The sequence below is a fragment of the Mobula birostris genome, chromosome 8 (genome assembly GCF_030028105.1).
Source record: "Mobula birostris isolate sMobBir1 chromosome 8, sMobBir1.hap1, whole genome shotgun sequence".
Classification (NCBI taxonomy): Eukaryota; Metazoa; Chordata; class Chondrichthyes; order Myliobatiformes; family Myliobatidae; genus Mobula; species Mobula birostris.
Window position 1 is genome coordinate 13844531 of NC_092377.1, and position 23948 is coordinate 13868478.

The 23948-nt window shown below is 40.3% G+C and overlaps 1 protein-coding gene across 3 annotated transcripts in view; it reads left to right on the forward strand.

The window, feature by feature from the left end:
- efcab2 (EF-hand calcium binding domain 2) overlaps positions 1–23948 on the forward strand; it is a 135215-nt gene that overhangs the window by 21901 nt on the left and 89366 nt on the right. For all 3 annotated transcript variants that reach the window (XM_072267013.1, XM_072267014.1, XM_072267012.1), the window contains exon 5: positions 23485–23527. In XM_072267013.1, the coding sequence (XP_072123114.1) occupies positions 23485–23527 (43 nt within the window). The remainder of the gene's footprint in view (positions 1–23484; positions 23528–23948) is intronic.

A 23948-nucleotide genomic window follows, 5' to 3' on the forward strand; every position in this document is an offset into this window, starting at 1 on the left:
ATATCCTGAAAAGGGAGAGTGAGCAGCCAGAAGTCATGGTACATATTGGTATCAACAGCTTAGTACCAATGACATAGGAAGATAAAGGGATGAGATCCTGAAAAAAGACTATAAGGAGTTAGGAAGGAAGCTGAGAAACTGGACCTCAAGGGTAGTAATGTCAGGATTGCTGCCTGTGCCATGTGACAGCAAGGATAGGAATAGAATGAGGTAGCAGATAAATGTGTGGGTGCAGAATTGGAGCATGGGGCAGGGATTCAGATTCCTGGGCAATTGGAACTGCTTCTTCTGGGACAGGTGGGACCTGTACAAAAGGGACAGGTTGCACTTGAATCCAAGGGGGACCAGTTGTGGTCAGATTTACTAGAGCTGTTGGGAATGGTTTAAAGTAGTTCGGCAGGGGAATGGGAACCAGGATGATAGAGCTGAGGATGAGCCAGCAGGTTTACAAGATGTGTATAACATGAATGAAAGGAAGGACAAGCCAATGATTGGGTGCAAATGTAGACAGAGAAAAGAGGCAAAATTCAAAAGACTGAAGTGCGTAGCATTCGGAATAAGGTGGTCAGTATGACATTGTGGCATCACTGAGTTGTGGCTGAAAAAAGGCCGTAGTTGGGAGCTTAACATCAAAGGATATACTTGTATCAAAAAGACAGGCACGAAGGCATAGGCGGCATAGCTCTGTTAGTAAGGGATGGGATTACATCTTTAGAAAGAGTTGACATAGGTCAGAGAATGTTGAATCTCTGTGGGTGGAGTTAAGAAATTGCATGAGTGAAAAATACCATAATGGGAATCATATATAGGCCTCCAAATAGTAGCTAAGATGTGAGGTTAAGATTGCAAAGGGAGTTAGAAAGGGCATGTAATAAGGGTAATAACACAATTGTAATGGGGGACTTTAATATGCAAGGGGATTGGGAAAATCAGATTGGTGTCAAATTGTAAGAGAGGAAATTTGTTGAATGCCTACGAATGGCTTTTTAGAGCAGCAGGTGCTTTAGCTTACTCAGGAAAAGGCTATCTTAAACTGGGTGTTGTGTAATAACCCAGATCTTGTTAGGGAGCTTAACCTAAAGGATTCCTTAGGAGGCAGTGATCATAATATGATTGAATTCATACTGCAATTTGAGAGGGAGAAGCATAAGTCAAATGTTTCAGTGTTGCAATGGAAAAATGGGAATTACAGAGGCATGAAAGAAGAGCTTTTTCAGGTGGATTGGAGGAGGGTAGTGGCGGGGATGATGGCAGAGCAGAGATGGCTGAAGTTTCAGGGAATAGTTCACAATGCGCTGGAGGAACTCAGCAGGTCAGTCAGCATCAGTTGAAAAGATTAGTCGACATTTCGGGCCGAAACCCTTCGTCAGGACTGAAGGAAGAACTTTGGGAGGGTTTGAAGAATGCTGGTAGTTGAAAAAAACAGTAATTTTTAAGACAAAGGGGTGGGGGAGGGGAAGCAGGGAGGTGATTGGCAGGAGAACAATAGTAGAAGGAGGCTGAACTATGAGGAGAAGTTCTCAAATGGTAGGGGTTGGCAACCATGGCTGACAAAGGAAGTTAAGGACTGCATAAAAGCCAAGGAAGGGGCATGTGAGGAAATACAGTGAGTGGCAAGTTGGATGATTGGGAAGCTTTAAAATCCAACAAAAGGCAACTAAAAAGGCTATAAGAAGGGAAAAGATTAAATACGTGGGCAGATGAGCCAATAATATAAAGCAGGATATCAGAAGTTTTTTCAGTTATATAAAGAGTAAAAAGGAGGTGACAGTTGATATTGAACCACTGAAAAATGATGTTGGTGAGGTAGTAACGGGGGACAAAGAATGGCAGATGAACTTGATGGGTTTTTGTATCTGTCTTCCCTGTTGAAGATACTAGTAGAGTGCCAGAGGTCTGTGAGTGTCAGGGAGCAGGAGTAAGTGCCATTGCTATTACAAAGGAAAAAGTGCTAGGCAAACTCAAAGGTCTTAAGTGGCTAAATCACCTGGACCAGATGGACTACATTCCAGTGTCCTGAGAGAGATTGCTAAAGTGGGAAATCTTGCCTGACAGATCCATTAGAGTTCTTTGAGGAAGTAACAAGCAGGGTGAACATGGAGAGGCTGTAGATGTCATTTACTTGGATTTTCAGAAGGCATTTGTTAAGGTGCTACACATGAGGCTGCTTAACAGGATAAAATCTTATAGCATTATAGAAAAGATATTGGCATGGGCAGTGGAATGGCTGACAGGGAGGAGGCAGTGAGTGGGAATAAAAGCAGCATTTCTGGTTGGCTGCTGATGACTAGTGGTGTTCCTCGGGGTGTCAGTATTGGGACCACTACTTTTCACAGTGTTTGTTAATGATTTAGATAATGGAATTGATGGGTTTGTGCCAAAGTTTGCAGATGATACAAAGATAGATCAAGGAGTAGGTAGTGCTGAGGAAGCAAGGTGATTGCAGCAGGACTTGGACAAATTGGAAGAATGGGCAAAAAAGTGGCAGATGGAATACAGCATTGGGAACTGTATGATAATGCATTTTGGTAAAAGGAACAGTAGTGCGGACTGTTATCTAGATGGGGAGAAGGTTCAAATATCAGAGGTGCAGAGGGACTTGGGAGTCCTTGTGCAAGACTTCCAGAAGGTTGAGTCTTCCAGAAGGTAAAGAAGGCAAATGCAGTGTTGGCATTCATTTCAAGGGGAATAGAATATAAAAGCAAGGAGATAATACTGAGCCTTTATAAGACACTAGTCAGGCCACACGTGGAGTATTGTCAACAGGTTTAGGCCCAATCTCAGAATAGATGTGTTGTCATTGGAGAGAGTCCAGAGGAGGTTGACAATGATGATTCCAGGAATGAAGGGGATAACATATGAGGAGTGTCTGGCAGCTCACTGGAACTTAGAAGAATGCAGGGGGATCTCATTGAATCCTACCAAATGTTGAAAGGGCTAGATGGGGTGGAAGTGGAGAGGATGTTTCTTGTGGTGGGGGTATCCAGAACTAGAGGGCACAGCCTCTGAATTGAGGGGTGACCCTTTAGAACAGAGGTAAAGAGGAATTTTTTTTTAGCCAGAAAGTAGTGAATCTGTGGAATGCTCTGCCACGGACTGCGGTGGAGGCCAAGTCCGTGGGTAAATTTAAGGCAGAAGTTGACAGTTTCCTGATTGGTCAGGGCATCAAAGGATATGGTGAAAAGGCAGGTGTATTGGGTTGAATGGGATCCAGGATCAGCCATGATCGAATGATGGAGCAGACTTGATGGGCTGAATGGCTTAGTTCTGCTCCTATGTCTTACGGTCTAAGGTTGATAGGCTTTGTAACTTTAACCTAAACCCAGTAACTCTTCAGGATTTTCCCATTTTGTAGCCTATTGAATACATGACGGCCCAGAATTTCAATCAAATTTTCTTTTCTTTTGGGTGCTATATGTATGAAAATTGATTTCTCCTGGAGTGGAATGCAATTATGATGACTTCTGCATTGAACGGTGCCCCAGAAATTTTACCAGGTGCTTTCAGTCATGGATCATGCTTACATCAGTGATGTAACCATAAATAGCTTTTCACAGTTGTGTGTCACAATGCAGTGAGTCCCTTTAAGGCAGGAGTTCCCAACTTGGGGTCCACAGACCCCTCTGTTAATGGTAGGCATCCATGGCATAAAAAAGTTTGTTCCAAGGGAGAGTACCCACAGAAGCACAATATTCAGCAGGAGGGGCAAATCAGTATGCTCACTTTTTCCCTTATGGATACACTGTCAGACAAAATGTGCCTGTGCTGTTACAATAGGATCACAAATGAAAACCAAGATTTAGTGCACAGGGATGAATTGGTTAAGTGAACCATGCAATACTGTTTCAGTGAGCCAAAAATGCAGGAAATGGATTTCTAAGTACAGCTTTTATTTGTGTTTTCTCTGTAATTTATGTTACGTTCGGTGATGCTAAATGATGGCAAGGCCAAATTTTCAATTAGCAGACATGCTGAATAATACCTTCATGAAACCAAAATAATTATAAACCCCAAAAACTTTCCATCATAGGCTTTGAAATGTTATGCTCGTTAAAGTAATTTCTAAAGAGAAAAGAGTTCATACAATAATTTAATATTATTCTGAATTATTCAAAACTTTGATTTGTTCTATTGGGTAGTTTGCAAATGAGGCAATGAAATCACTATTTGTTCTAGCCACAATGGATTTTGCCTTTTCCTGTTAGTTATTTTTATTAGAGGCTTGGATTTAAATGCTACCATAAAGGTTTAATCCTTTTCTTTAAATGCCCTCTTTGGAGAGCCCATGTTTTCAATCATTTGGTTTGGTTGGGCTCCAGAGGGGAGTATGGAAAGCCAGGTGACTATGTGGGTATGGTTAGTGCTGATAGGTGAGAGCAGCTCTGCATGTTAAGCCCACTTCAACTAAACATCTTAATCCTTCGCAGATTTAAAAAGCCTGTTGAAGCAGTTCAGTTTATTTTTACATGGAGGAGCAGCTGGTGGTGGGAACAGCAAATGTTTGCTGTAGGCTGTACTTTCTTGGAGTAAATGCACTAACGAGAACCATATAAAAGCCATAACTTTGCTGATTGCTAATTAATTAGTGTCAGCATACCGTAGAGCTTGGAAAATGACAACAATGAAGGAAACCTGTTATGTTTTGTAACTCCAAAACATAAAAACTAATTGAATGGAAAACAGAGGAGCTGAGAATGTGAGTCTAACTTCAGTTTTACTTTAAGCAAGGTGAGCACATATATCTATCTATATATACTGTATATACATTTTAATATATAGTACAACTATGAAAGGCATCCACAATTTTTAAATTCTCCCATTCAGACTTAATCGCTGTGGAGGATTTCTTACTGTTGCAGACAACGTCTTTCCTGACAAGGGGGATCACTGCTTGGCAGATGAGACTTGTGCTATTAAACAATCTCAGGTCTCCTCCATGGTGGTTGTAGGAGTTGACTCTGGAACTGCAGGAAGTGGTTCTGATTGCTCTGAGCACCTTTCTTCCCTTTTCTTGGATTTTCTGTCTAGATCTACTTCAATCCTCTTCAGCTTCTTGTCTTTTCTCACCTTCCTTTTTCTTCTAGTTTCTTGTATCTCTGAATTTTCTAATTTCTCAAGAAATTATCCTCTTTCACTTCCATAGCACTTACGTCACCCCCCCTTTCTTTTTCTTTTTCTTCTTTCTAGGATGCACATCTTGATCTTGGAAAGGTGTATGTGAGCACCTGCCATAATGGTAACAATGAGTTCATCCAGGCATGAAAGTGTACATGCTCACTTTCATCCTTGACTGCAACTTATTTGCATCTCTGTGTGCTGTTTCCATTGATACAGCGACTTCAACTGCTCTTTTAAATACAAGTTGTACTTTAGTAAGGAGTCGTTTTTGAATGCTTTTCTGTAAGATTCCACAAACTAAGTGACTTCTCAGTGCATCATTAAATCCATTACCAAACTGACAATGCTCGGAGAATCTCTTCAAATCAGTCATGTACACAGAAATGGACTCCCTTTCCTTTTGATTCCGCTTATGAAACCTAAAACATTCTGCAATCAACAATGGTTTCAGTTTTAAATGTTCCTACATTACATTCACGATATTAGCAAAGCTTATTTCTGCTGGTTTGGTTGGAGCAGTGAAACTTCTAAACAAGCTATGCCTTTAAGTCCAATTCACTCAGCAAAATGCAGTTGTTTCTCAATGACTACTCTATTAGCTTTAACGTACTGCTCAATAAATTTAGTATACATAATCAAATATGTCAGTCTCTCTAATGTAGCCAGCCATTTCTTCTCATTTTTTGTGATTATTGTCATCTGGCACTCAATGTTCATGAACCCATGAATTATTTTGTTTTCTGTCTGTTTTAAAACTTTATTGTCTTTCCTGCTGTGAAGAAAATATGTTGCTCTGAAGAAAATAAAATGCGCTGTGCTTTTTTTTTAAACTTGATCATCTCGCTGTGCTTCAACAAGTAAGTAGTTGTCTTGGATTCATTTTAAATATACCTCATTATCACTGTTATGCTTTGTAACTCCAAAGCATAAAAAAACAATTGAAAAGAAAACAAGAGAGCTGGGAATGTGAATCCAATTTTGTTTCTTCTTTAAGCAAAGCACACACGTATGACGTGGTAGTGTCATGACATATGAAATTCACATATTTTGTACATATAACCATAATTAATTATTTAAACAACAAAGAGCTGGCTGCTCTTCAATGGTTGAGAAAAATCCTTGTCAATGACCTTATCCCTTATGATATAGTAGATAAATCTGTAAGCACTGTGTAATCCTGTGTGTCAAAGATATTGACAGTCACCTAGTTTGTCACCATCTGCTTATTGGATTTAATTGAAACATAACTGAAATCTCTTCACAATGATGAGTATTAGCACCTAAACAGGAGAATTAGATTCAGTTAACTATCAGTTAAATACTAGAGTCATAGAGTTGTACAGCACAGCAACAGCCCTATTAGTCTACCGTGTTCATGCCCACATTTTTATCCATCTACACTAATCCTATTTTCATGCATTAGTTCCATATCCCTCAGTGCCTTGCCTACTTAAGAGCAGCATAATCAGCAGGCGTGTTACAGTGCACCCTGATGCCTTCCCTATCATTGCAGAGGATTTCAACCAGGCCAGCTTGAAGAAGTCTCTGGACAACTACTACTGACATACCACCTATGGAACCAGAGGAACCAACACACTGCTATACCACCATCAAGAATGTGCCATCCCACGCCCGCGCTTTGTGAACACCTGGATGTATTTATATTCCCAGCATATAGGCAGAGACTAACGACTGTAGTCGCATCTACTGTGATAAAGTGCTTTGAGACGTTTTCCATGGCTAGAATCAACCATCGTCTAAGCAAGGACCTGGACCTGCTGCAATTTGCCCATCACCACAATTGGTCTACAGTCGATGCAATGGCACTGGCTCTGCACTTGGTCAGTGGTAATACCTACGTCAGACTGTTGTTTATTGACTACAGCTCAGCATTCAACACAATCATAACCTCAGCTCTAAAATCTGGGGCTCTGTCCCTCCCTCTGCAACTGGATCTTTGATTCTTCACTGGGAGACCACAGTCTGTGCAGATTGGAAATAACATCTCCTCCTCGCTGACAATCAACACTGGTGCATCTCAAGAATGGGTGCTTAGCCCACTGCTCTACTCTCTCTACACCTAGGCACAGCTCAAATGGCATCTATAAATTTGCTGACGACACAACTATCCTTGGCAGAAGTTCAGACGGTGACGTGCAGGCGTGCAGAAGTGAGATAGATCAGCTGGTTGAGTGGTGTCACCTTGCACTCAACATCAGTAAGACTAAGGAAGGGGAAGTCGAGGGAGTGTACACCAGTCCTCATTGAGGGGTCAACAATGGAAAGGGCGAGCAGTTTCAAGTTCCTGTGAGTCAACACTCTGAAGATCTGTCCTGGGCCCAACATATTGATGTAATTACAAAGAAGGCATGGCTGTATTTCATTAGCAGTTTGAGGAGACTTGGTATGTCACCAAAGGCACTCACAAGTTTCTACAGATATTCTGTGGAGAGCATTCTAACTGGTTGCATCACTGTCTGGTATGGGGGGAGGCAATGCATACAATCTGAAAAAGCTACAGATAGTTGCAAACTCAGCCAGCTCCAGCATCAAGGAGATCTTCAAAATGTGACACCTCTAAAAGTTGGCATCCATCGTTAAGGAACCCCCATCACCCAGTATGTGCCCCCTTCTCAAGGAGGTGAATTTCAGGAACAACTTTTCTCCTTTGCCATCAGATTTCTTAATGGAGAATAAATGCATTAACACTAGCTCACTATTTTTTGTCCTCTCTCTTTGCACTATTTACTTAACTTATATATAGGTATATACATACACTTATTGTAATTTATTTTTTTTATTATGAATTGCACTGTACTGCAGCCGCAAAACAACAAATTTCACGACATATGCTAATGATATTAAACCTGATTTTGATTCTGATTCTGCCTGCCTAAATGCTTCTTAAACTTAGTAAATGTTTTTGATTCCACTATCTCCTCTGGCAGTGAGAATTAGGTGATGATATCTTGTTGCCAGTAAAATATATAAAAATGATCATTTAAATCCATGAAATAGGCTTATTTATGCTATGCTCCTCACAGTTGATGCTGATCATATGTTTCTGTACATTAAAGTAAGTCAGCGTTTCATATTTTATTTATTTAGAGATATGGCTTGGAACAAGCCATTCCAGCCCACCGAGCCACACCACCCAGCAGCTCATTGATTTAACCCTACACTAATCACGGACAATTTATAATGACCAATTAACCCTCTAACTGTTATGTCTTTGGACTGTGGGAGAAAACCAGAGCACCCACAGGAAACTCGTGCACTCATGGGAAGACTATACAAAATTTCCTTTATTTTTGGTATAAGAAATACAAAAATTTAAGAAATTTTTATATTCTTATAACTGAACTCCGAATTCTGATTGCCCGAGCTGTAATTATGTCGGGCCTAATACTATGTTACCATGGTGCCAATTCATATATTTATATTAAATAAAAGAAATTGCTTAAATCAAGAAAAAAGCCACTGCGATCAAAATAAGATCTAAAGTTCATAGCTTTCACTCTATGATTCCAAAAATACAAGCTCATTGAATTATGGTTCTGTATGTGGTTTGAACTGTTAAAAATCTTCTTTGCTTCACCATTTTTATTCCTTTGTTCATCCTCTTTACACGGCATGAAGAATTATATTTAATCTTCTGGTCTGCAATACATTGATGGTAGCAGTGAAGAGAGGATTCCTTGTAAAATTAACTGCACAATGGCAATTGATTGTATTGTTCCCCTTAGCAGTCATTACCTCTCTTAAATTGTATATGAGTGGATTGTGAGAGATTAATAAGGCTGTAATTTCACGTTGGCACTGGAGAGGTATTGTGGCAAAGGGTTTAGCTAGGTGGTTTGATTCAGAAGCCAGTATGGCTGAATCATAGCTATGTTTCTACAATTTACTGTTTCCTTTTTAAACGGTATACTCTATTGACATCCTTTATTCTTGACTCCCCCCAATTTTTCTCTCTGTGTAGGCTAGAAAACCCTGTAATAATTTCAAACACTGTAATTAGATTATTTCTCTTCTTTAACACTCAGAGATATCCAGGTCCAGTTTGCAGAAGGTAAGTGCAGACAGAAAGTGTAGAATATACAGCAGTACAGGTAGTGTTTGCGGAGAGAGAAACACAGTCAACATTTCAGGCCACTTACCTGACCTCTCAGTATCCAGACAGATTATGCCATACATAATTACATTGAGGTCGTAAAACAAAAACAGAAAGCAGAAAATACACTCAGTGGCCACTTTATTAGGTACACCTGTTAATGCATGCCTGTTACACTTGTTAACACGAACATCTAATCAGCCAGTCACGTGGCAGCAACTCAAAGCATGAAGGCATCAAAGCATGCAGACATGGTCAGGAGGTTCATTTGTTGTTCCGACCTAACATTGGAATGGGGGGGGGAAGTGATCTAAGTGACTTTGATCATGGAATAATTGTTGGTGCCAGATGGGGTGGTTTGAGTATCTCAGAAACTGTTGATCTCTTGGGGTTTTAACGCACAATGGTCTCTAGAGTTTATAGAGAATGGTGTGATAACCAAGCAAAAAAAATCCAGTGAGTAGCAGTTCTGTGAATGAAAACACTCTGCTAATGAAAGAGGTTGGAGGAGAATGACTAGACTGGTCCAAGCTGACTGGAAGGCAACAATAACTCAAACGTCTCTGAATGCACAACACACCAAACTTTGAAGTGGATGGGCTAAGCAGCAGCTAAAATTTCCTTGGTATCCCTAGTGGAGCAGAAATTGATACAGAAATTGGTTGTGTGTCTGTTGTCTGAGATGTTTAGTAATGTTTCAGGACCAACGTGTTGGGTGATATTGAATCAGTCTCACATGAGGCAAGACCTTTTATGTGCCGTGCCTGTGTCAGGATATCAAGCCAGTGAGTGGTGGGAGCATGGTGGGTTCATGCAAGAGAAACGTCTGCAGATAGGGAGAGATTGTGGGGAAGATTGATGCTGGCAATATTGGTGTGGCCTGCCCCTGCTAACTGGTGATCAGGATTAGTGTGTTCTGGCAGCACTAAGGTTACTGAGGAGGAGGGATCTTGGATGTTTGATATTTGGTGAATTTTTGTCTTTTCAACATTGTAATTTTACTGAAATCTACCACCTCCTCAGGTAGTACACTTACATCATACAACACGACACATAATGAATGAACAAACCTTGGGGAAAAACTGAGATGTTTCACATTATCTAGGTCTAATGACTTTATTTTCCTCAACAGGGTCATTCCGCAGCCCCCTATAGAAACATAGAAAAAAACCCTAGCCAATGCTTATAACTCAAGCCCTCCCGTTCTGGTAAAATCCTTGTGAATTTTTTTCTGTTCCCTTTCCAGCTTAATGACATCTTTCCAATTGCCAGGTGACCAGAGCTGCACACAATACCCTAAGTATAGTCTCACCACCATCTTGTATAGTTGCAATATGGTATCCCAGTTCTTGTCTTCAATGCCCTGCCCAAGAAGGGAAGCACGTCAAATGCCTTCTTCATCAGCTAGTGCGCTTCTGTCACTGCTTTCAGGGGGCTGAGTACTTGTACATAAGAGAAACAACCTCCCAGCTTTTCAAATGGTCTCCTTCTTCAGTAACCAGATCTTCTCAAAAGCAGCGATAGTGGTGGCAGGTGACAGTCATGGTAGATACACCAATGAGCTGGGAAAGGAAGAGAGGTCACATAAGACAGGCCATTTGCTCTGTACAGGGAACAGGTGGAGATATTCCGAGGAGTAAATCCAGAATTTGATCCTGAAGAATAAGATGGATGGGATTATGGTGTTTTGGTAGTTTAGATTCAGAATTGGTTTGCCTGTAGAATATAGAGGGTAGTGGTGGAAGTGGTGTTCCACAGGGATTGATGCTGAGAATTCTTTGGTTTGTGATATATATAAATTACTTGGATGAAATATAGATAGGTAGGTTAGTACGTATGCAGATAACACAAGGTTTGGTGGAGTTGTGGAAAGTGTAGAGAGCTATCAAAGGGTATAGCCATGGGCAGAGAAATGGCAAATCGAGTTTAATCTGAACAAACGTAAGCAGTTGCTTTTTGGGAGGTTATACAGTGTGCAGTTAAAGGCAGGACTCTTAACGGTATTGATGTATAGAGGGATCTTGGGGTTCAAGTCTATAGCTCCCTGTAGGTGGCCAGGCAGGAAGGAAGGATGGGGAAAAAACATGTATAGTATTTTTGCCTTCAGTGGTCAGGGCATTGGGTGTAAGTGTAAAGAAGTGATGTTGCAGCTATGTAAAACTTTGGATAGGTTGAACATGGAGTATATGTACAGTTCTGGTTGCTAGGGTGGATGTGGAGGCTTTAGGAATGTGTTCACCAGGATGCTACCTGTATTGGAGTGTATTAACCTTAAGGAGATTGGACACACTTGGACACACCATTATCCGAGGAGTCTAGTTTGGGACCGAGACTCGAGAGCATCATAGACTGAGGGGAGAACTAATAAAGGTTTATAAAATTATGAGAGGCATTGATAGGATAGATAATCAGAATAATATGGCTGTACATGAAGAGTGGAAGGCAATACTAGCCTGGAGCCATGCAAAATGCTAACGAGTTAGCTGGTGCCACGAATTAGAGATGGGATCGTTACTGGATATATTATGAGAATTTGGATGATATAGTTTAATCTACCAGATTTGGAGATTTATGTGAGTTACCCATGAAGAATGTGCAACTAGGACTAGAGATAATGGGCGAATCAGGTTACAGTTACTGACTATAAGATGCAAATCGCATCTCTGTCTTAGATCAAGCTCTGTAGGCAGGCTATCAAGTAAACAGATTCAAAGAAAGCTATTTATCACACTGCATCTGACGCTTGAAGAGTATTCAGAATAGCCAAGTGCATGGAAAAGTTATCACATAGTGTGAAAAGGTGTTGTTCATGCTAGGACCCTGAGGTACAAGTAAGAAGTAAAACCATAGATATGGTAATGATAGTATGGTCCTCCTCCGTGTGACTCAACTTGATTATATGAGCATGGCTATTGCAAAAAGTTTGTGTCTGTTTGTGCTATAGATGAGAAGGCTGCAAGTCTGTTCTTTTATTTTTAGCAGTATGGAGGAACAGAATGATCTTGAGTTCCAGGTCCATAGATACCCAGGTTGATGTGCATGTTGATAGGGAAGTTAATAAGGCTTATACTATGTTTGCTATCATTATTCAGGGGATTGAATTTGAAAGTCACGATGGAATGTTGCAGATGTATAAAACCCTGGATAGGCAGGATGTGGAAATTTTAGAGAGGGTGCAGAGGAGGTTTATCTGGATGCTGTCTGTGTGAGAACATAAGACATAGGAGCAGAATTATGCCATTCAGCCCATCAAGTCTGCTCCACCATTTCATAATGGCTGATCCATTTCCCTCTCAACCCCATTCTTCTGCCTTCTCCCTGTAACCTAATCAAGAACCTATCAAACTCCCCTTTGAATATGTCCAGTGGCCTGGCCTCCACAGCCATCTGTAGTAATGAATTCCGCAGATTCACCAAACTTTGCCTAAAGACATTCCTCCTCTTCTCTGTTCTAAATGGATGTCCCTCTATTCTGAGGCTGTGCCCTCTGCTCCTAAATTTCCCTACGATTGGAAAGATCCACTCAATCTAGCCCCTTTAATATCAACTTTGATGTGTGTTGCCCTTTAAATATCTGATAGGTTTCAGCATGATCCCCCCTCATTCGTCTAAACACCAGCAAAAACCATCAAGCGTTCCTCAAGCTCATTCTTGTGAGCTTCCTCTGGACCCTGTCAATGCCAGCACATCTTTTCTTAGATAGGGGGCCCAAACAGCTCACAATACTCCCAAGTGCGGTCTAACCAATGCCTTATAAATCCTCAGTATAATATCCTTGCTCTTATATTCTATGGCTCTTGAAATGAATGCTAAAATTGCATTTGCCTTCCTTGCCACCTACTCAATCTGCAAGATTTTTCCCTCCATTTATAAAATAGTCCATGCCTTTATTCCTTCTACCTAAGTGCATGATCATACACTTCCCTACACTATATTCCATCTGCCACTTCTTTGCTCATTCTCTTAATCTCTCTAAGTCCTTCTGCAGACTCCCTGCTTCCTCAACACTGCCTGCCCCTCCACCTATATTTGTATTACCTGCAAGCTTGGTCACAAATCCATCAATACCATCATCCATTTCATTGGAAAGAAGTGGTCTCAATATCGCCCCCTGCAGGATGTCACTAGTCACCGGCACCTGACTAGGCCTCCTTTATACCCACTCTTTGCCTTCTGCCAGTCAGCTAATCTTCTATCCATGATAGTATCTTTCCTGTCGTACCATGGACTTGTCAAAGACCTTCTGAAAATCCTTGTAAACACTATCTACCAACTCTTTCATGTCTAGAGAACATTAAAGAATATGTCTTATGAGGAAAGGTTGAGTGAGCTAATGTTTTTAATCTGTAATGAAGGAGGATGAGATGTATAATAAGAGAATAGAGGTATATAAGATTATGAGAGGCATAGATGGAGTGGACAGCCAGTGCTTTTTTTCCCCAGAGTGGCATTTAAATTGAGGACACTTTAAGGAAAACATCAGAGTTAGGTTTTGTACACAGAGAGTGGTAAGTATCTGAAATGCACTGCCAGGGGTGGCAGTGGAGGCCAGTACATTATGGACATTTAAGAGACTCGTAGATAGGCACATGGATTCAAGAAAAATGGAGGGTTATGGGCTATGTAGGTGGGAAAGGTTAGATTGATCATGGAGTAAGTAACAGACAGGTATAACAGGATCTTTGCACAGTATTCTACTTTCCAGAAGGGCAGAGTAAACTGATGCTAAGCAGCTAGGTAAGAAAACTTAAGATTTCACCAGCCTGTCTATATCTCTTTGATGTTTATTGTTCTCATGAGTCACTACACATTCAAGTTTTGACTCATCCACAAACTTTGAAATTGTGTCCTGGACTCCCAAGCAAAGTAAGAAAAACAGTGTTCCCAGTATTGACCCCAAAAGAACTCTACTGTATAATTTCCAACAGTGTGAAAAACAACACTGTTCCACATTATTCTTATGTTAAAAAAATTTGTCTCTGTACCATTTATATTTGTAATATAAACCAGAGGGCACAGCACTAAAAGATATAAAAATGAGCAAGAAACCTAGGTACATATGCCATAGGTGTTGCAATCAGTAGGGCATGTTAGGAAAGTTTAAAAAGCACGAGATTCTGACATCAATAATAAAAACAGTGAGCATGAGATCATGGAAGTCATGATGGAACTGTTTAACATCCCAAGTTTGCTGCAATTCAGTATTGATCAAGATTCAAGTTTATTCATCACATGTACATTAAAACATACTGTAAAATGTATTATTTGCATTAACAACCAGTGCACCCAAGGGTGTGCTGAGGGCATCCCGGAAGTGTTGCCATACATTCTGGTGCCAACCTTAGGATATCTAAATAACTTAGGACCACAACGAGAAAACGTGTTGTATGGTTTCTAATACCTACTTTTCTAAACAGCAATATAAAGATCTGGCAGAGGAACTTGCTAATAACACGGACAAGAATTTATAATGAAACTGTTGGTGGATGGGGAGCACAGGGGTCCATTAGCACATGAGAGATTAGAGTTTAACTGACCCTTTAGTGGCTTCTTTATTAGATACAGGAAGTGCCTAAGAACATACACTGAGTGTATGTTTATGGTCTTCTACTGCTGTAATCCATCTACTGCAATGTTTGACATGTTGTGTGTTCAGAGATCCTTTTCTTATGGTTCATATTCTGTATGGAGGTTGGTGTTCCAGAGGGATCTGTTCTGGGACTCCTCCTCTTTCTGATTTTCAGAAATGACCTGCATGAAGAAGTAGAAGAGTGGGTTAGTAAGTTTGATGATGACACAAAGGTTTGGGGTGTTGTGGATAGTCTGGAGAGTTGTCAGTGGTTACAGCGAGATATCGATAGGATGCAGAACTGGGCTGAGAAGTGGCAGATGGAGTTCAACCTGGATGAGTGTGAAGTGGTTAACATTGGTAGGTCACATTTGAAGACAGAATATAGTATTAATGGTGCCACTCTTGACAGTGTGGAGGATCAGTGAGATCTTTGGGTCTGTGTACATAGGACACTCAAAGCTGCTGCGCAGGTTGACAATGTTGTTAAGAAGGCATATGGTGTGTTGGTATTCATCAACCATGGAACTGAGTTCAAGACCCAGGAGGTAATGCTACAGCTATATAAGACCTTGGTCAGACTTCACTTGGAGTACTGTGTTCAGTTCTGGTCACCTCATTACAGGAAGTATGTGGATGCTTTAGAGAGAGTGCAGAGGAGATTTACAAGGATGTCACCTGGATTGAAGAGTGTGCCTTATGAGAATAGGTTGAGTGAACTTGGCCTTTTCTCCTTGGAGCGACGGAGGATGAGAGGTGACCTGATAGAGGTGTATAAGATAATGAGAGACATTGATCATGTGGATAGCTAGAGCATTTTTCCCGGGGCACATGGCCAAGTGGTTAAGGCATTGGAATAGCTACCTGAAGGTCGTGAGTTCGAGCCCCAGCTGAGGGAACGTGTTGTATCCTTGAGCAAGGTACTTAATCACACATTGCTCTGCGACGACACTGGTGCTAAGCTGTATGGGTCCTAATGGCCTTCCCTTGGACAACATCGGTGTCGTGGAGAGGGGAGACTTGCAGCATGGGCAACTGCCAGTCGTCCATACAACCTTGCCCAGGCCTGCACCCTGGAGAGTGAAGACTTTCCAGGCGCAGATCCATGGTCTCGCAAGACTAACGGATGCCTTTATTATTATTTTCCCGGGGCTGAAATGGCTAATACGAAAGGGCAAAGTTTTAAGGTGCTTGGAAGTAGGTACAGAGGGGATGTCAGGGGTAAGTTTTTCACACAGAGGTTGGTGGGTGCATCGAGTGCACTGCTGGTGGTGGAGGCTGATATAATAGGGTCTTTTAAGAGACTCTTAGGTACATGAAGTTTAGAAAAATAGAGGGCTATGTGGTAGGGGAATTCTAGGCAGTTTCTAGAGTAGGTTACATGGTTGGCTCAATATTGTGGGCCGAAGGGCCTGTAATGTGCTGTAGATTTCTATGTTCTGCACATCACTGTTGTAATGTGTGGTTACTTACATTCTGGTGCCAAATAAAAATCTTAGGACCACAATCAAAAAAAATTGAGTTACTGTTGCCTTCCTGTCAGCTTGAACCAGTCTGGCTGTTCTCCTGTGACTCCTCTCATTAACAAGGCATTTTCACTTGCAGAACTGCCGCTCACTGGATTTTTTTTTGGTTTTGCATGCCATTCTCCGTAAACTCTAAAGACTGTTGCACATGAAACAAGTGCCAGGACATCAGCAACTTCTGAGTTACTCAAACCACCCTGACTAGCACCAACAATTAATGCACAGTCGAAGTCAGTTAGATCTCATTTTTTCCCCATTCTGATGTTTGATCTGAACAATAAATGAACCTTTTGACTAAGTTTGCATGCTTTTATGCATTGAGTTGCTGTCATATGATTGGCAGATTAGATATTTGCATTAATGAGCAGGTGTACAGGCATACCTAATAAAGTAGCCACTGAGTGTGTACTGAAGTTATTTTCCACATGCATTAGTTTAGGCTGAAGTGATTGGAAGAGACAGTAGTGACAAAACATTTTATGGTATATTTCCCAGTCACTTGTGTGTTATGTTCCTCAGTGGCTGAATTAACATATCTACAATTTCTTTTGTTCAAAACTACAGTTTGAATTAAAATGTTCTCTGCATTATAGTTAAGTTCTTTAAATCTCATAAGTGCATCCATTTGAATTGACGTTTACTGCTTTAACTAAGCTATTGAATATGTTTATTCACTATGAACAGTCATCATTTGTGTTCAGATAAATGCATTCTTTAATAATCATTAGCCTTTCCATATCAGCTACCCATTTATGGGTGTATTGGCAAAGATTAATGAGGTTGTAATTTACTATGGAGATTTAGATGACATCTTAAATAGCAACAATAAAGCTTGAAATACAATTTAAAATTTCATAGTGTTTAATTTCAGGATTTGGTGAACAGATTGCTTTTTCATATCAGTATATCAGCTGCAGTATTTTTCATAGTCTAATTCTAATGTCCCTTTCAGCATTGGTTTGAGATTTGGATATTGCTGAGAATTTCATGCCTACTATTTCTGCTTAGTGAGGTAACTAAATAAAAGCATTAGGGGAATAAGGCACAAGAAAACCCATTTGAAAATTGATGATGCTGAGATTTGAAAGATAGGGTGACTGATAGGAAATTGGAATTCAGAAAAGATTGAGAGGTTTAATGAACAGAATGGATAGTTCTTGTATTGAAAAATGTCCATTGATAGTAATAGAAACTACAGTTGGACTGATTTGTTTTATTACCATGAGTTATATTTAACCACTATATGAAGAACTGTCAAACAGTTCAAATGCATCTAGAATAGACAACTGTGTGGACTTCGAGGTTTATATAACAAAAAATAACAAATTATTTCAAGACACAACATAGCATATTCCATATTCCTTCATCCCAACCTCCGTCAGCGGGGGCTAAGAAGAGACCTAATAGAAGTTTATAAGGTAATAAATTTTGAATTATGGGCCACTGAGCTGGGCTGGGAAATCAGGGTAGTGAGCCTGATGTCAGTCAAGGGTAAATTATTGAAAGGCATTCTAAGGGACAGGTATTTGTATAGACAGGGCCTGATTATGGATAGCCAACATGTCTTTGTGCGAGTTTGGTCATGTCTAGCTAATCTTATAGTTTTTCAAGGAGGTTACCAAGAAATTTGATGAAGGAAAGGTGGTGGACATTGAATACATGGACTTTAGGAAGGCCTTTGACAAATTCCCACATGGGAGGCTAGTCCAGGAAGTACAGTTGCATAGCATTCAGGATGAAGTATTCAATTGGATTCAACATTGGCTAAGCAGGAGAAGTGACTGAGTGGTAGTACGTGGTTGCCTGTGACTAGTGATGTGCCGCAGGGATTGGTACAGGGTTTGTTGTTGTTGATCATATATATTAATGATTTTGATGATAATGTGGTAAACTGGATCAGCAAATTTGCAGATGACACCAAGATTGGAGCATAACGGACAGCAAAGAAGGCTATCAAAGTTTGACCAGCTAGGAAATTGGACTGAAAATGGCAGATAGAATTTAATGTAGGCAAGTGTGAGGTGTTGCATTTTGGGAGAACAAACCACAGTAAGATACACTCAGTGAATGGTAGAGCTCTGAGGTGTGCGGAAGAACAAAGGAATACAGATTCACAATTCCTTGAAAGTAGCATCACAGGAAGATAAGGTAGTAAAGAGAGCTTTTGACACCAAATCAGAGCATTGAGTACAGGAGTTGGGATGTAATGTTGAAGTTATACAAGACGTTGGTGAGACTGAAATTGGAGGATTGTGTGCATTTCTAGTCACCTACCTCCAGAAAAGATATCAATAAGCTTAGAAGTATGTTACTAGGACATGAGGACATGAATTATAGGGAAAGTTTGAATAGATTAGGACTATATTCCCTGGAATGCAGGAGAATGAGGGGAGATCTTATAGAGGTACAAAAATTATGAGAGGCATACTGCAGTTTAGGTGAATGCATGCTGGCTTTTCCTCCTTAGATTGGTGAGGAAGAAGTGACCGAGAACTGGAGCTCATATGTTTAGGATGAAAGATGAAATATCTAAGGGGGTTCTCCTTCACTCAGCAGGTCATGCAAGTGAGATACAAGCTGCCAGAGGTAGTGTTAGATGCAGGTTCAGTTGTAATATTTAAGAGTAATTTGGATAGGTACACAGATGAGAGGGGTTTGAAGGGATATGGTACGGTGGTGGGTAAATAGGTCCAGGCTGAAGATCAGGTTGGTATGGACTAAAGGGACCAAATAGCCTGTTTCTATGTTGTGGTACCCTATAAAAGTCTTAGTTAGGGCAGACAGCTGGTATCTTTTTTTTCAAGATCAAAATATTTAATTCTAGAGGGCATGCATTTAGGGTGGGTGGGAGGTAAGTTCAAAGGAAATGCATGGGGCAAGTTTTTTTTACACAATGTGGAGGTGCCTGGGACAAATATGATAGAGGTGTTTAAGAGACTCTTAGATAAGGACATGAATATGTTGAAATTGAGGGATATAGACATTGTAGGGAAAAGGGATTTATTTAGGCATTTAATTACTAGTTTATTTTATTCAGCACAACATTGTAGGCCAAAGATTCTATCTTCTATTTGAGAAAACAAAGATAAATGAAAAACATTATCTTTTCCTCTTTACTCTTAGCAGACATGCAAAAAAACAACTATTTTTGAAACCATTGCTTCTAATGCAGCATAATTTCCCCAATGATCGCAATATATATTGCATTTTGAATGCAGAATAAGCTTTAATCAAACTACAAATGTTTGAAAAGACTAAATTAATTATTTGTACAACACAAGAGGAAAATGTTTCTGAAATACACAATCAAATGACTTTTCATGCAACTGACAAACTGATAATTCTTTGGTTAGAACAGTAACTTTTAGGCTCATTTTTGTGTAGCATTTTTCCTGTTTCTCCTCTGCTTGTTCCAATGCCTTGAGCCATTTTACCTCTGTATTTGGAAATTTCTTTCAATATTACAAAACCGTGGAGAAGATAGCAATGATTTTGATACCTTCTCACTTTTATCATCAGGGAGGAGACACAGGAGCCTGAAGACACATGCTCAACATTTCAGGAACAGCTTCTTCCCCTCCGCCATCAGATTTCTGAACTTGAACCCATGAACACTACCTCACTATTCTTGTTCTCTTTTTGCACTATTTGGTGTTTTTTATGCACTGCTACCACAAAACAATAAATTTTATAACATATCAGCAATAATAAATAAGATTCTGATTCTGATTCTGAATCCTGAGCAATCGCAGCGTGCCATGTTGATGAAAACTCTCTTTTACATTCAAGACAATAGAAAGTCATTGTTTGCAGATGCCAGTGGTCTGGTTCATTAACTTGGCTCTGATTGGGCATACAATATTGGCACTCGCCTATACCAGGATGGTGAAAGCAACACTTTCAGTACGCCGGATGAACTCAGCGGGCCGGGCAGCATCACTCAGAAATGATGAGTCGATGTTTCGGGCTGGAACCCTTCGTCAGGACTGAAGAATGGAAGATGGGGAAGGATTTGATGAATGCTTGTCAGTTGAAAGACAAAGGGATGGGGGAGGGGAAGCATTGACGTCATAGCCCTGAAAACAATGGGTAGTAGAAGAGGGAGGCGGAACCATGGGGGAGGGGGTAGAGTGAAATAGGGATAGAGGAAGGGAGGGGGAGGGAATTACCGGAAGTTGGAGAATTCTATGTTCATACCAAGGGGCTGGAGACTACCTAGACGGTATATGGGGTGTTGCTCCTCCAACCTGAGTTTAGCCTCATCATGGCAGTAGAGGAGGCCATGTATGGACATATCTGAATAGGAATGGGAAGCAGAGTTGAAGTGGATGGCTACCGGGAGATCCTGTCTGTTGTGGCAGACGGAGCAGAGGTGCTCGGCGAAGCGGTCCCCCAGTCTGCGTTGGGTTTCACCGATGTAGAGGAGGCCGCACGGGGAGCACCGGATGCAATAGATGACCCCAACAGACTCACAAGTGAAGTGTTGTCTCACCTGGAAGGACTGTTTGAGGCCCTGAATGGTTGCAAGAGATGAAGTGTAGGGACAGGTGTAGCACCAGGATGGTTCTCGTCATCAACAGCGTAGGAGCTGTATGTATCTGTACTCTACCTGCTTTGTATTCTGTGCTGTATGTATATTATGTTTATTTTTGTAACTAGTCACATTATTGCAGGCACGGTAAAAGCAAAGGGAATATGAGTTACATATTCTTGCTTATTTTGTGGCAGCTTACAACTTGGGACTGGTGGAGGTCATATCTTTGCTGACCACTTAATATCGCTTCAAGATTGTATGTTTGCTAATTGCTAATAAAGGATCGAATAAAGGAATTGACTCTTTGGAACAATCATTTCACTGGAGCTGAGGGTGTGCCATGCAAGTATAACAACCCTGTGGTAGCCATAAGCTAGTGCCAATTGTTTTGAATTTGGATTAGCTTTTGCCGCTGCAAGCACGTTGGTGAGGTGCTATCCCATGATCTGCGAGGGACAGTAAACAGAGCAAGTATAGAAGGCTATCACATAAGAATGTCCAAATTAAGTAAGCAGAGACCTGTAAGACGTTACAGTTAAATTTAAACATTGAATGATTAGATGTCTTTACTTTTGAGAAAAGTGGTGGCTTGTACTGAGGTGCACAGGGACCTTCTAATACCGTGCAACGGCAGAAATGAAACACCGCTGTCAAGTATCACACCTCTTGCCTATTACTTCACGTCTCTGGAGGAAATGAGTAAACTGTCATCACCTCATTCTGTGGAGAGCTATTGCTGATGTCGTCAGCAGCAGGATGAAAGCAGCACAAAACGTTGGATGCACAGTGACCTTCATTGTCACATGCTCCAGTTCTTACTCTAACAGATGCCGTAGAAAGTGACTATTCCGCTGTTAAAATACAGCCAACCTCCACGCTGTTATTCCCTGTATCTATAGTGATTCCCCCCACTACAATCTGCATTTTATGAAGCCTCCTTGCCCCCCTGTGCATGTTTCTACAACCAATTTTTGCAGCAATTTTTCCTTCTAGGCCTTATTTGAGCTTTTAGGATGCTTCTGTCTCTGGCAATTCAGAATAAGCAAATCCTAACTAAAAACTGCAACTCTTGAAGTAATTTGATTTTAAAATAGCAAAAAATGATACAAAAACATTGGGAGGATGAAATAGCTGAGATGTTTTAACAGCGATGGGAATAGATTCAAGCAGTACTTCCTGACTGTTGCTGTCATAATTTGAAATGAACATACAGACACGAATTTGACAAATTGGTCCTGATCATGGCACAGAGTCGTTACTTGCTATATTACAGTGATAGCTGTTCGTGGTTTAAGTAGCTAACACGGAAATCAATCAGATATTCAAACCTATATATAGCTGATGTATTTTCTTATTGTTCTGGCACTGGACTTCACAATGTAAAATCATACTTTGTGGTGGCTATAATTGACCTGGAAAATAGATGAGCTGCAATAGTAATTTCTCATCAGTATCAGATGCCAACATACCTTCAATAGTCACTTTATTAAGTACCTCATGTACCACTGTTGTGTGTGAAAATCCAAGGAGGTCAGTAGTTTCTGAGATACTCAAACCACCCTGTCATTCACCAACAATCATTCCACAATCCACGTGACTTCGATCACATTTCTCCCCCATTCTGATGTTTGGTCTGAATAACAACTGAACCTCTTGACCATGTCTGCATGCTTCTGTGCATTGCGTTGCTGCCACATGATTGGTTATTTAGATATTTGCATTAATGAGCAGGTGTACAGCTGCACCTGATAAAAATGCCTCTGAGTGTAAAATTATTTCTCTTCATTAATATTTTCTACCTTTTGAGGCTTACTGTTCAGTGTACTTTTTTTTTTAGCAGCCTTGCAACATTTTGTGACCTGTTCAGTCAAACAGGATGACTTGCTTTTGTTCCAATATCTCAAGGACGTTCCCATTCAGCAAATAATCATTATCTTCCCCTGCCATAAATCACACTTCCTTGAATTGAATTGCTTCAATAATTCCTATTACCATGTTTATAACATTTGATAAGAATATTTTTGAATTTCTTCATAAAGAAATATGCATTGTTTGCCATGCTCCTGATTGGACATTGTTTGCAAATTTTGAAGTTTGGGTTTAGTTTCTTTCCTTACATATTTTTATTAAAGCTCAAAATAAATTTATTATTAAACTATGTATACATCACCATATACTACAGTGAGATTCATTTTCTTGTAGGCATTCACAGTAGAACAAAGAAATACAATAGAATCAATGAAAAGCCACACACAAAAATTGACAACCAATGTGCAAAAGAAAACAAGCTGTGCAAATACAGAACAAAACAAATAATAATACATTAATAAGTAAAAAATAATAGTAAGAACATGAATTATAGAGTCCTTGAAAGTGATAATTGAAAAAACAATTATAATCGCAATTTATGTGCTGTATAGCTGCCCCAGCACCTAATGGCTTTTCATTTCCATAGCTTTTGTGGCTGATAGACTGAATTATGATTGTTTATCAGTACAATGTGACTAAACTTCAAAAAGCACCTGATTGGCAAAGAACTGCTTCAGTAGATTGTGAGGTTATGAAAGGTGATATATAAAACAATATTTTCCTCAATGCACTGTTGTTCTATTTTGTTTTATAGATACAGACCCCAGCCAGAGGATGTTATTTTACGAGCATTCCAGGTTAGTTGTATTTTAAGGTCCCGCAGTACAATATTTTGATATACTGCCAATTAGATCATAGGAAAGGGTTTGAGGAATAAGTTGCTCTTAACCATTGTACTTTGGAACAAGATGAATTTGCACCAATTTAAAAAGAGGGAAGTGGGAAAACTGCTCTTTTTGGAAGAAGTGATTGCATGTTGTCTATATAGTCTTAGTAAAACATTTGATAAGGTCCCTCATGGTAGACTAATTCAGAAGCCCAAGTCACATGCAATCCACAGTGAATTGCTAAATTGGACTGGCTGTACAAGGCAAAGGGGTGTTCCTCTAACGAGATCTGTGACCGGTTGTGGCTCAGTGTCATACCCCACACCCTCTGTTCAGGGATGGCTTTTCCAGTTTGACAAAGATGACTTCTTAACCCTTCTTTCAAACCACC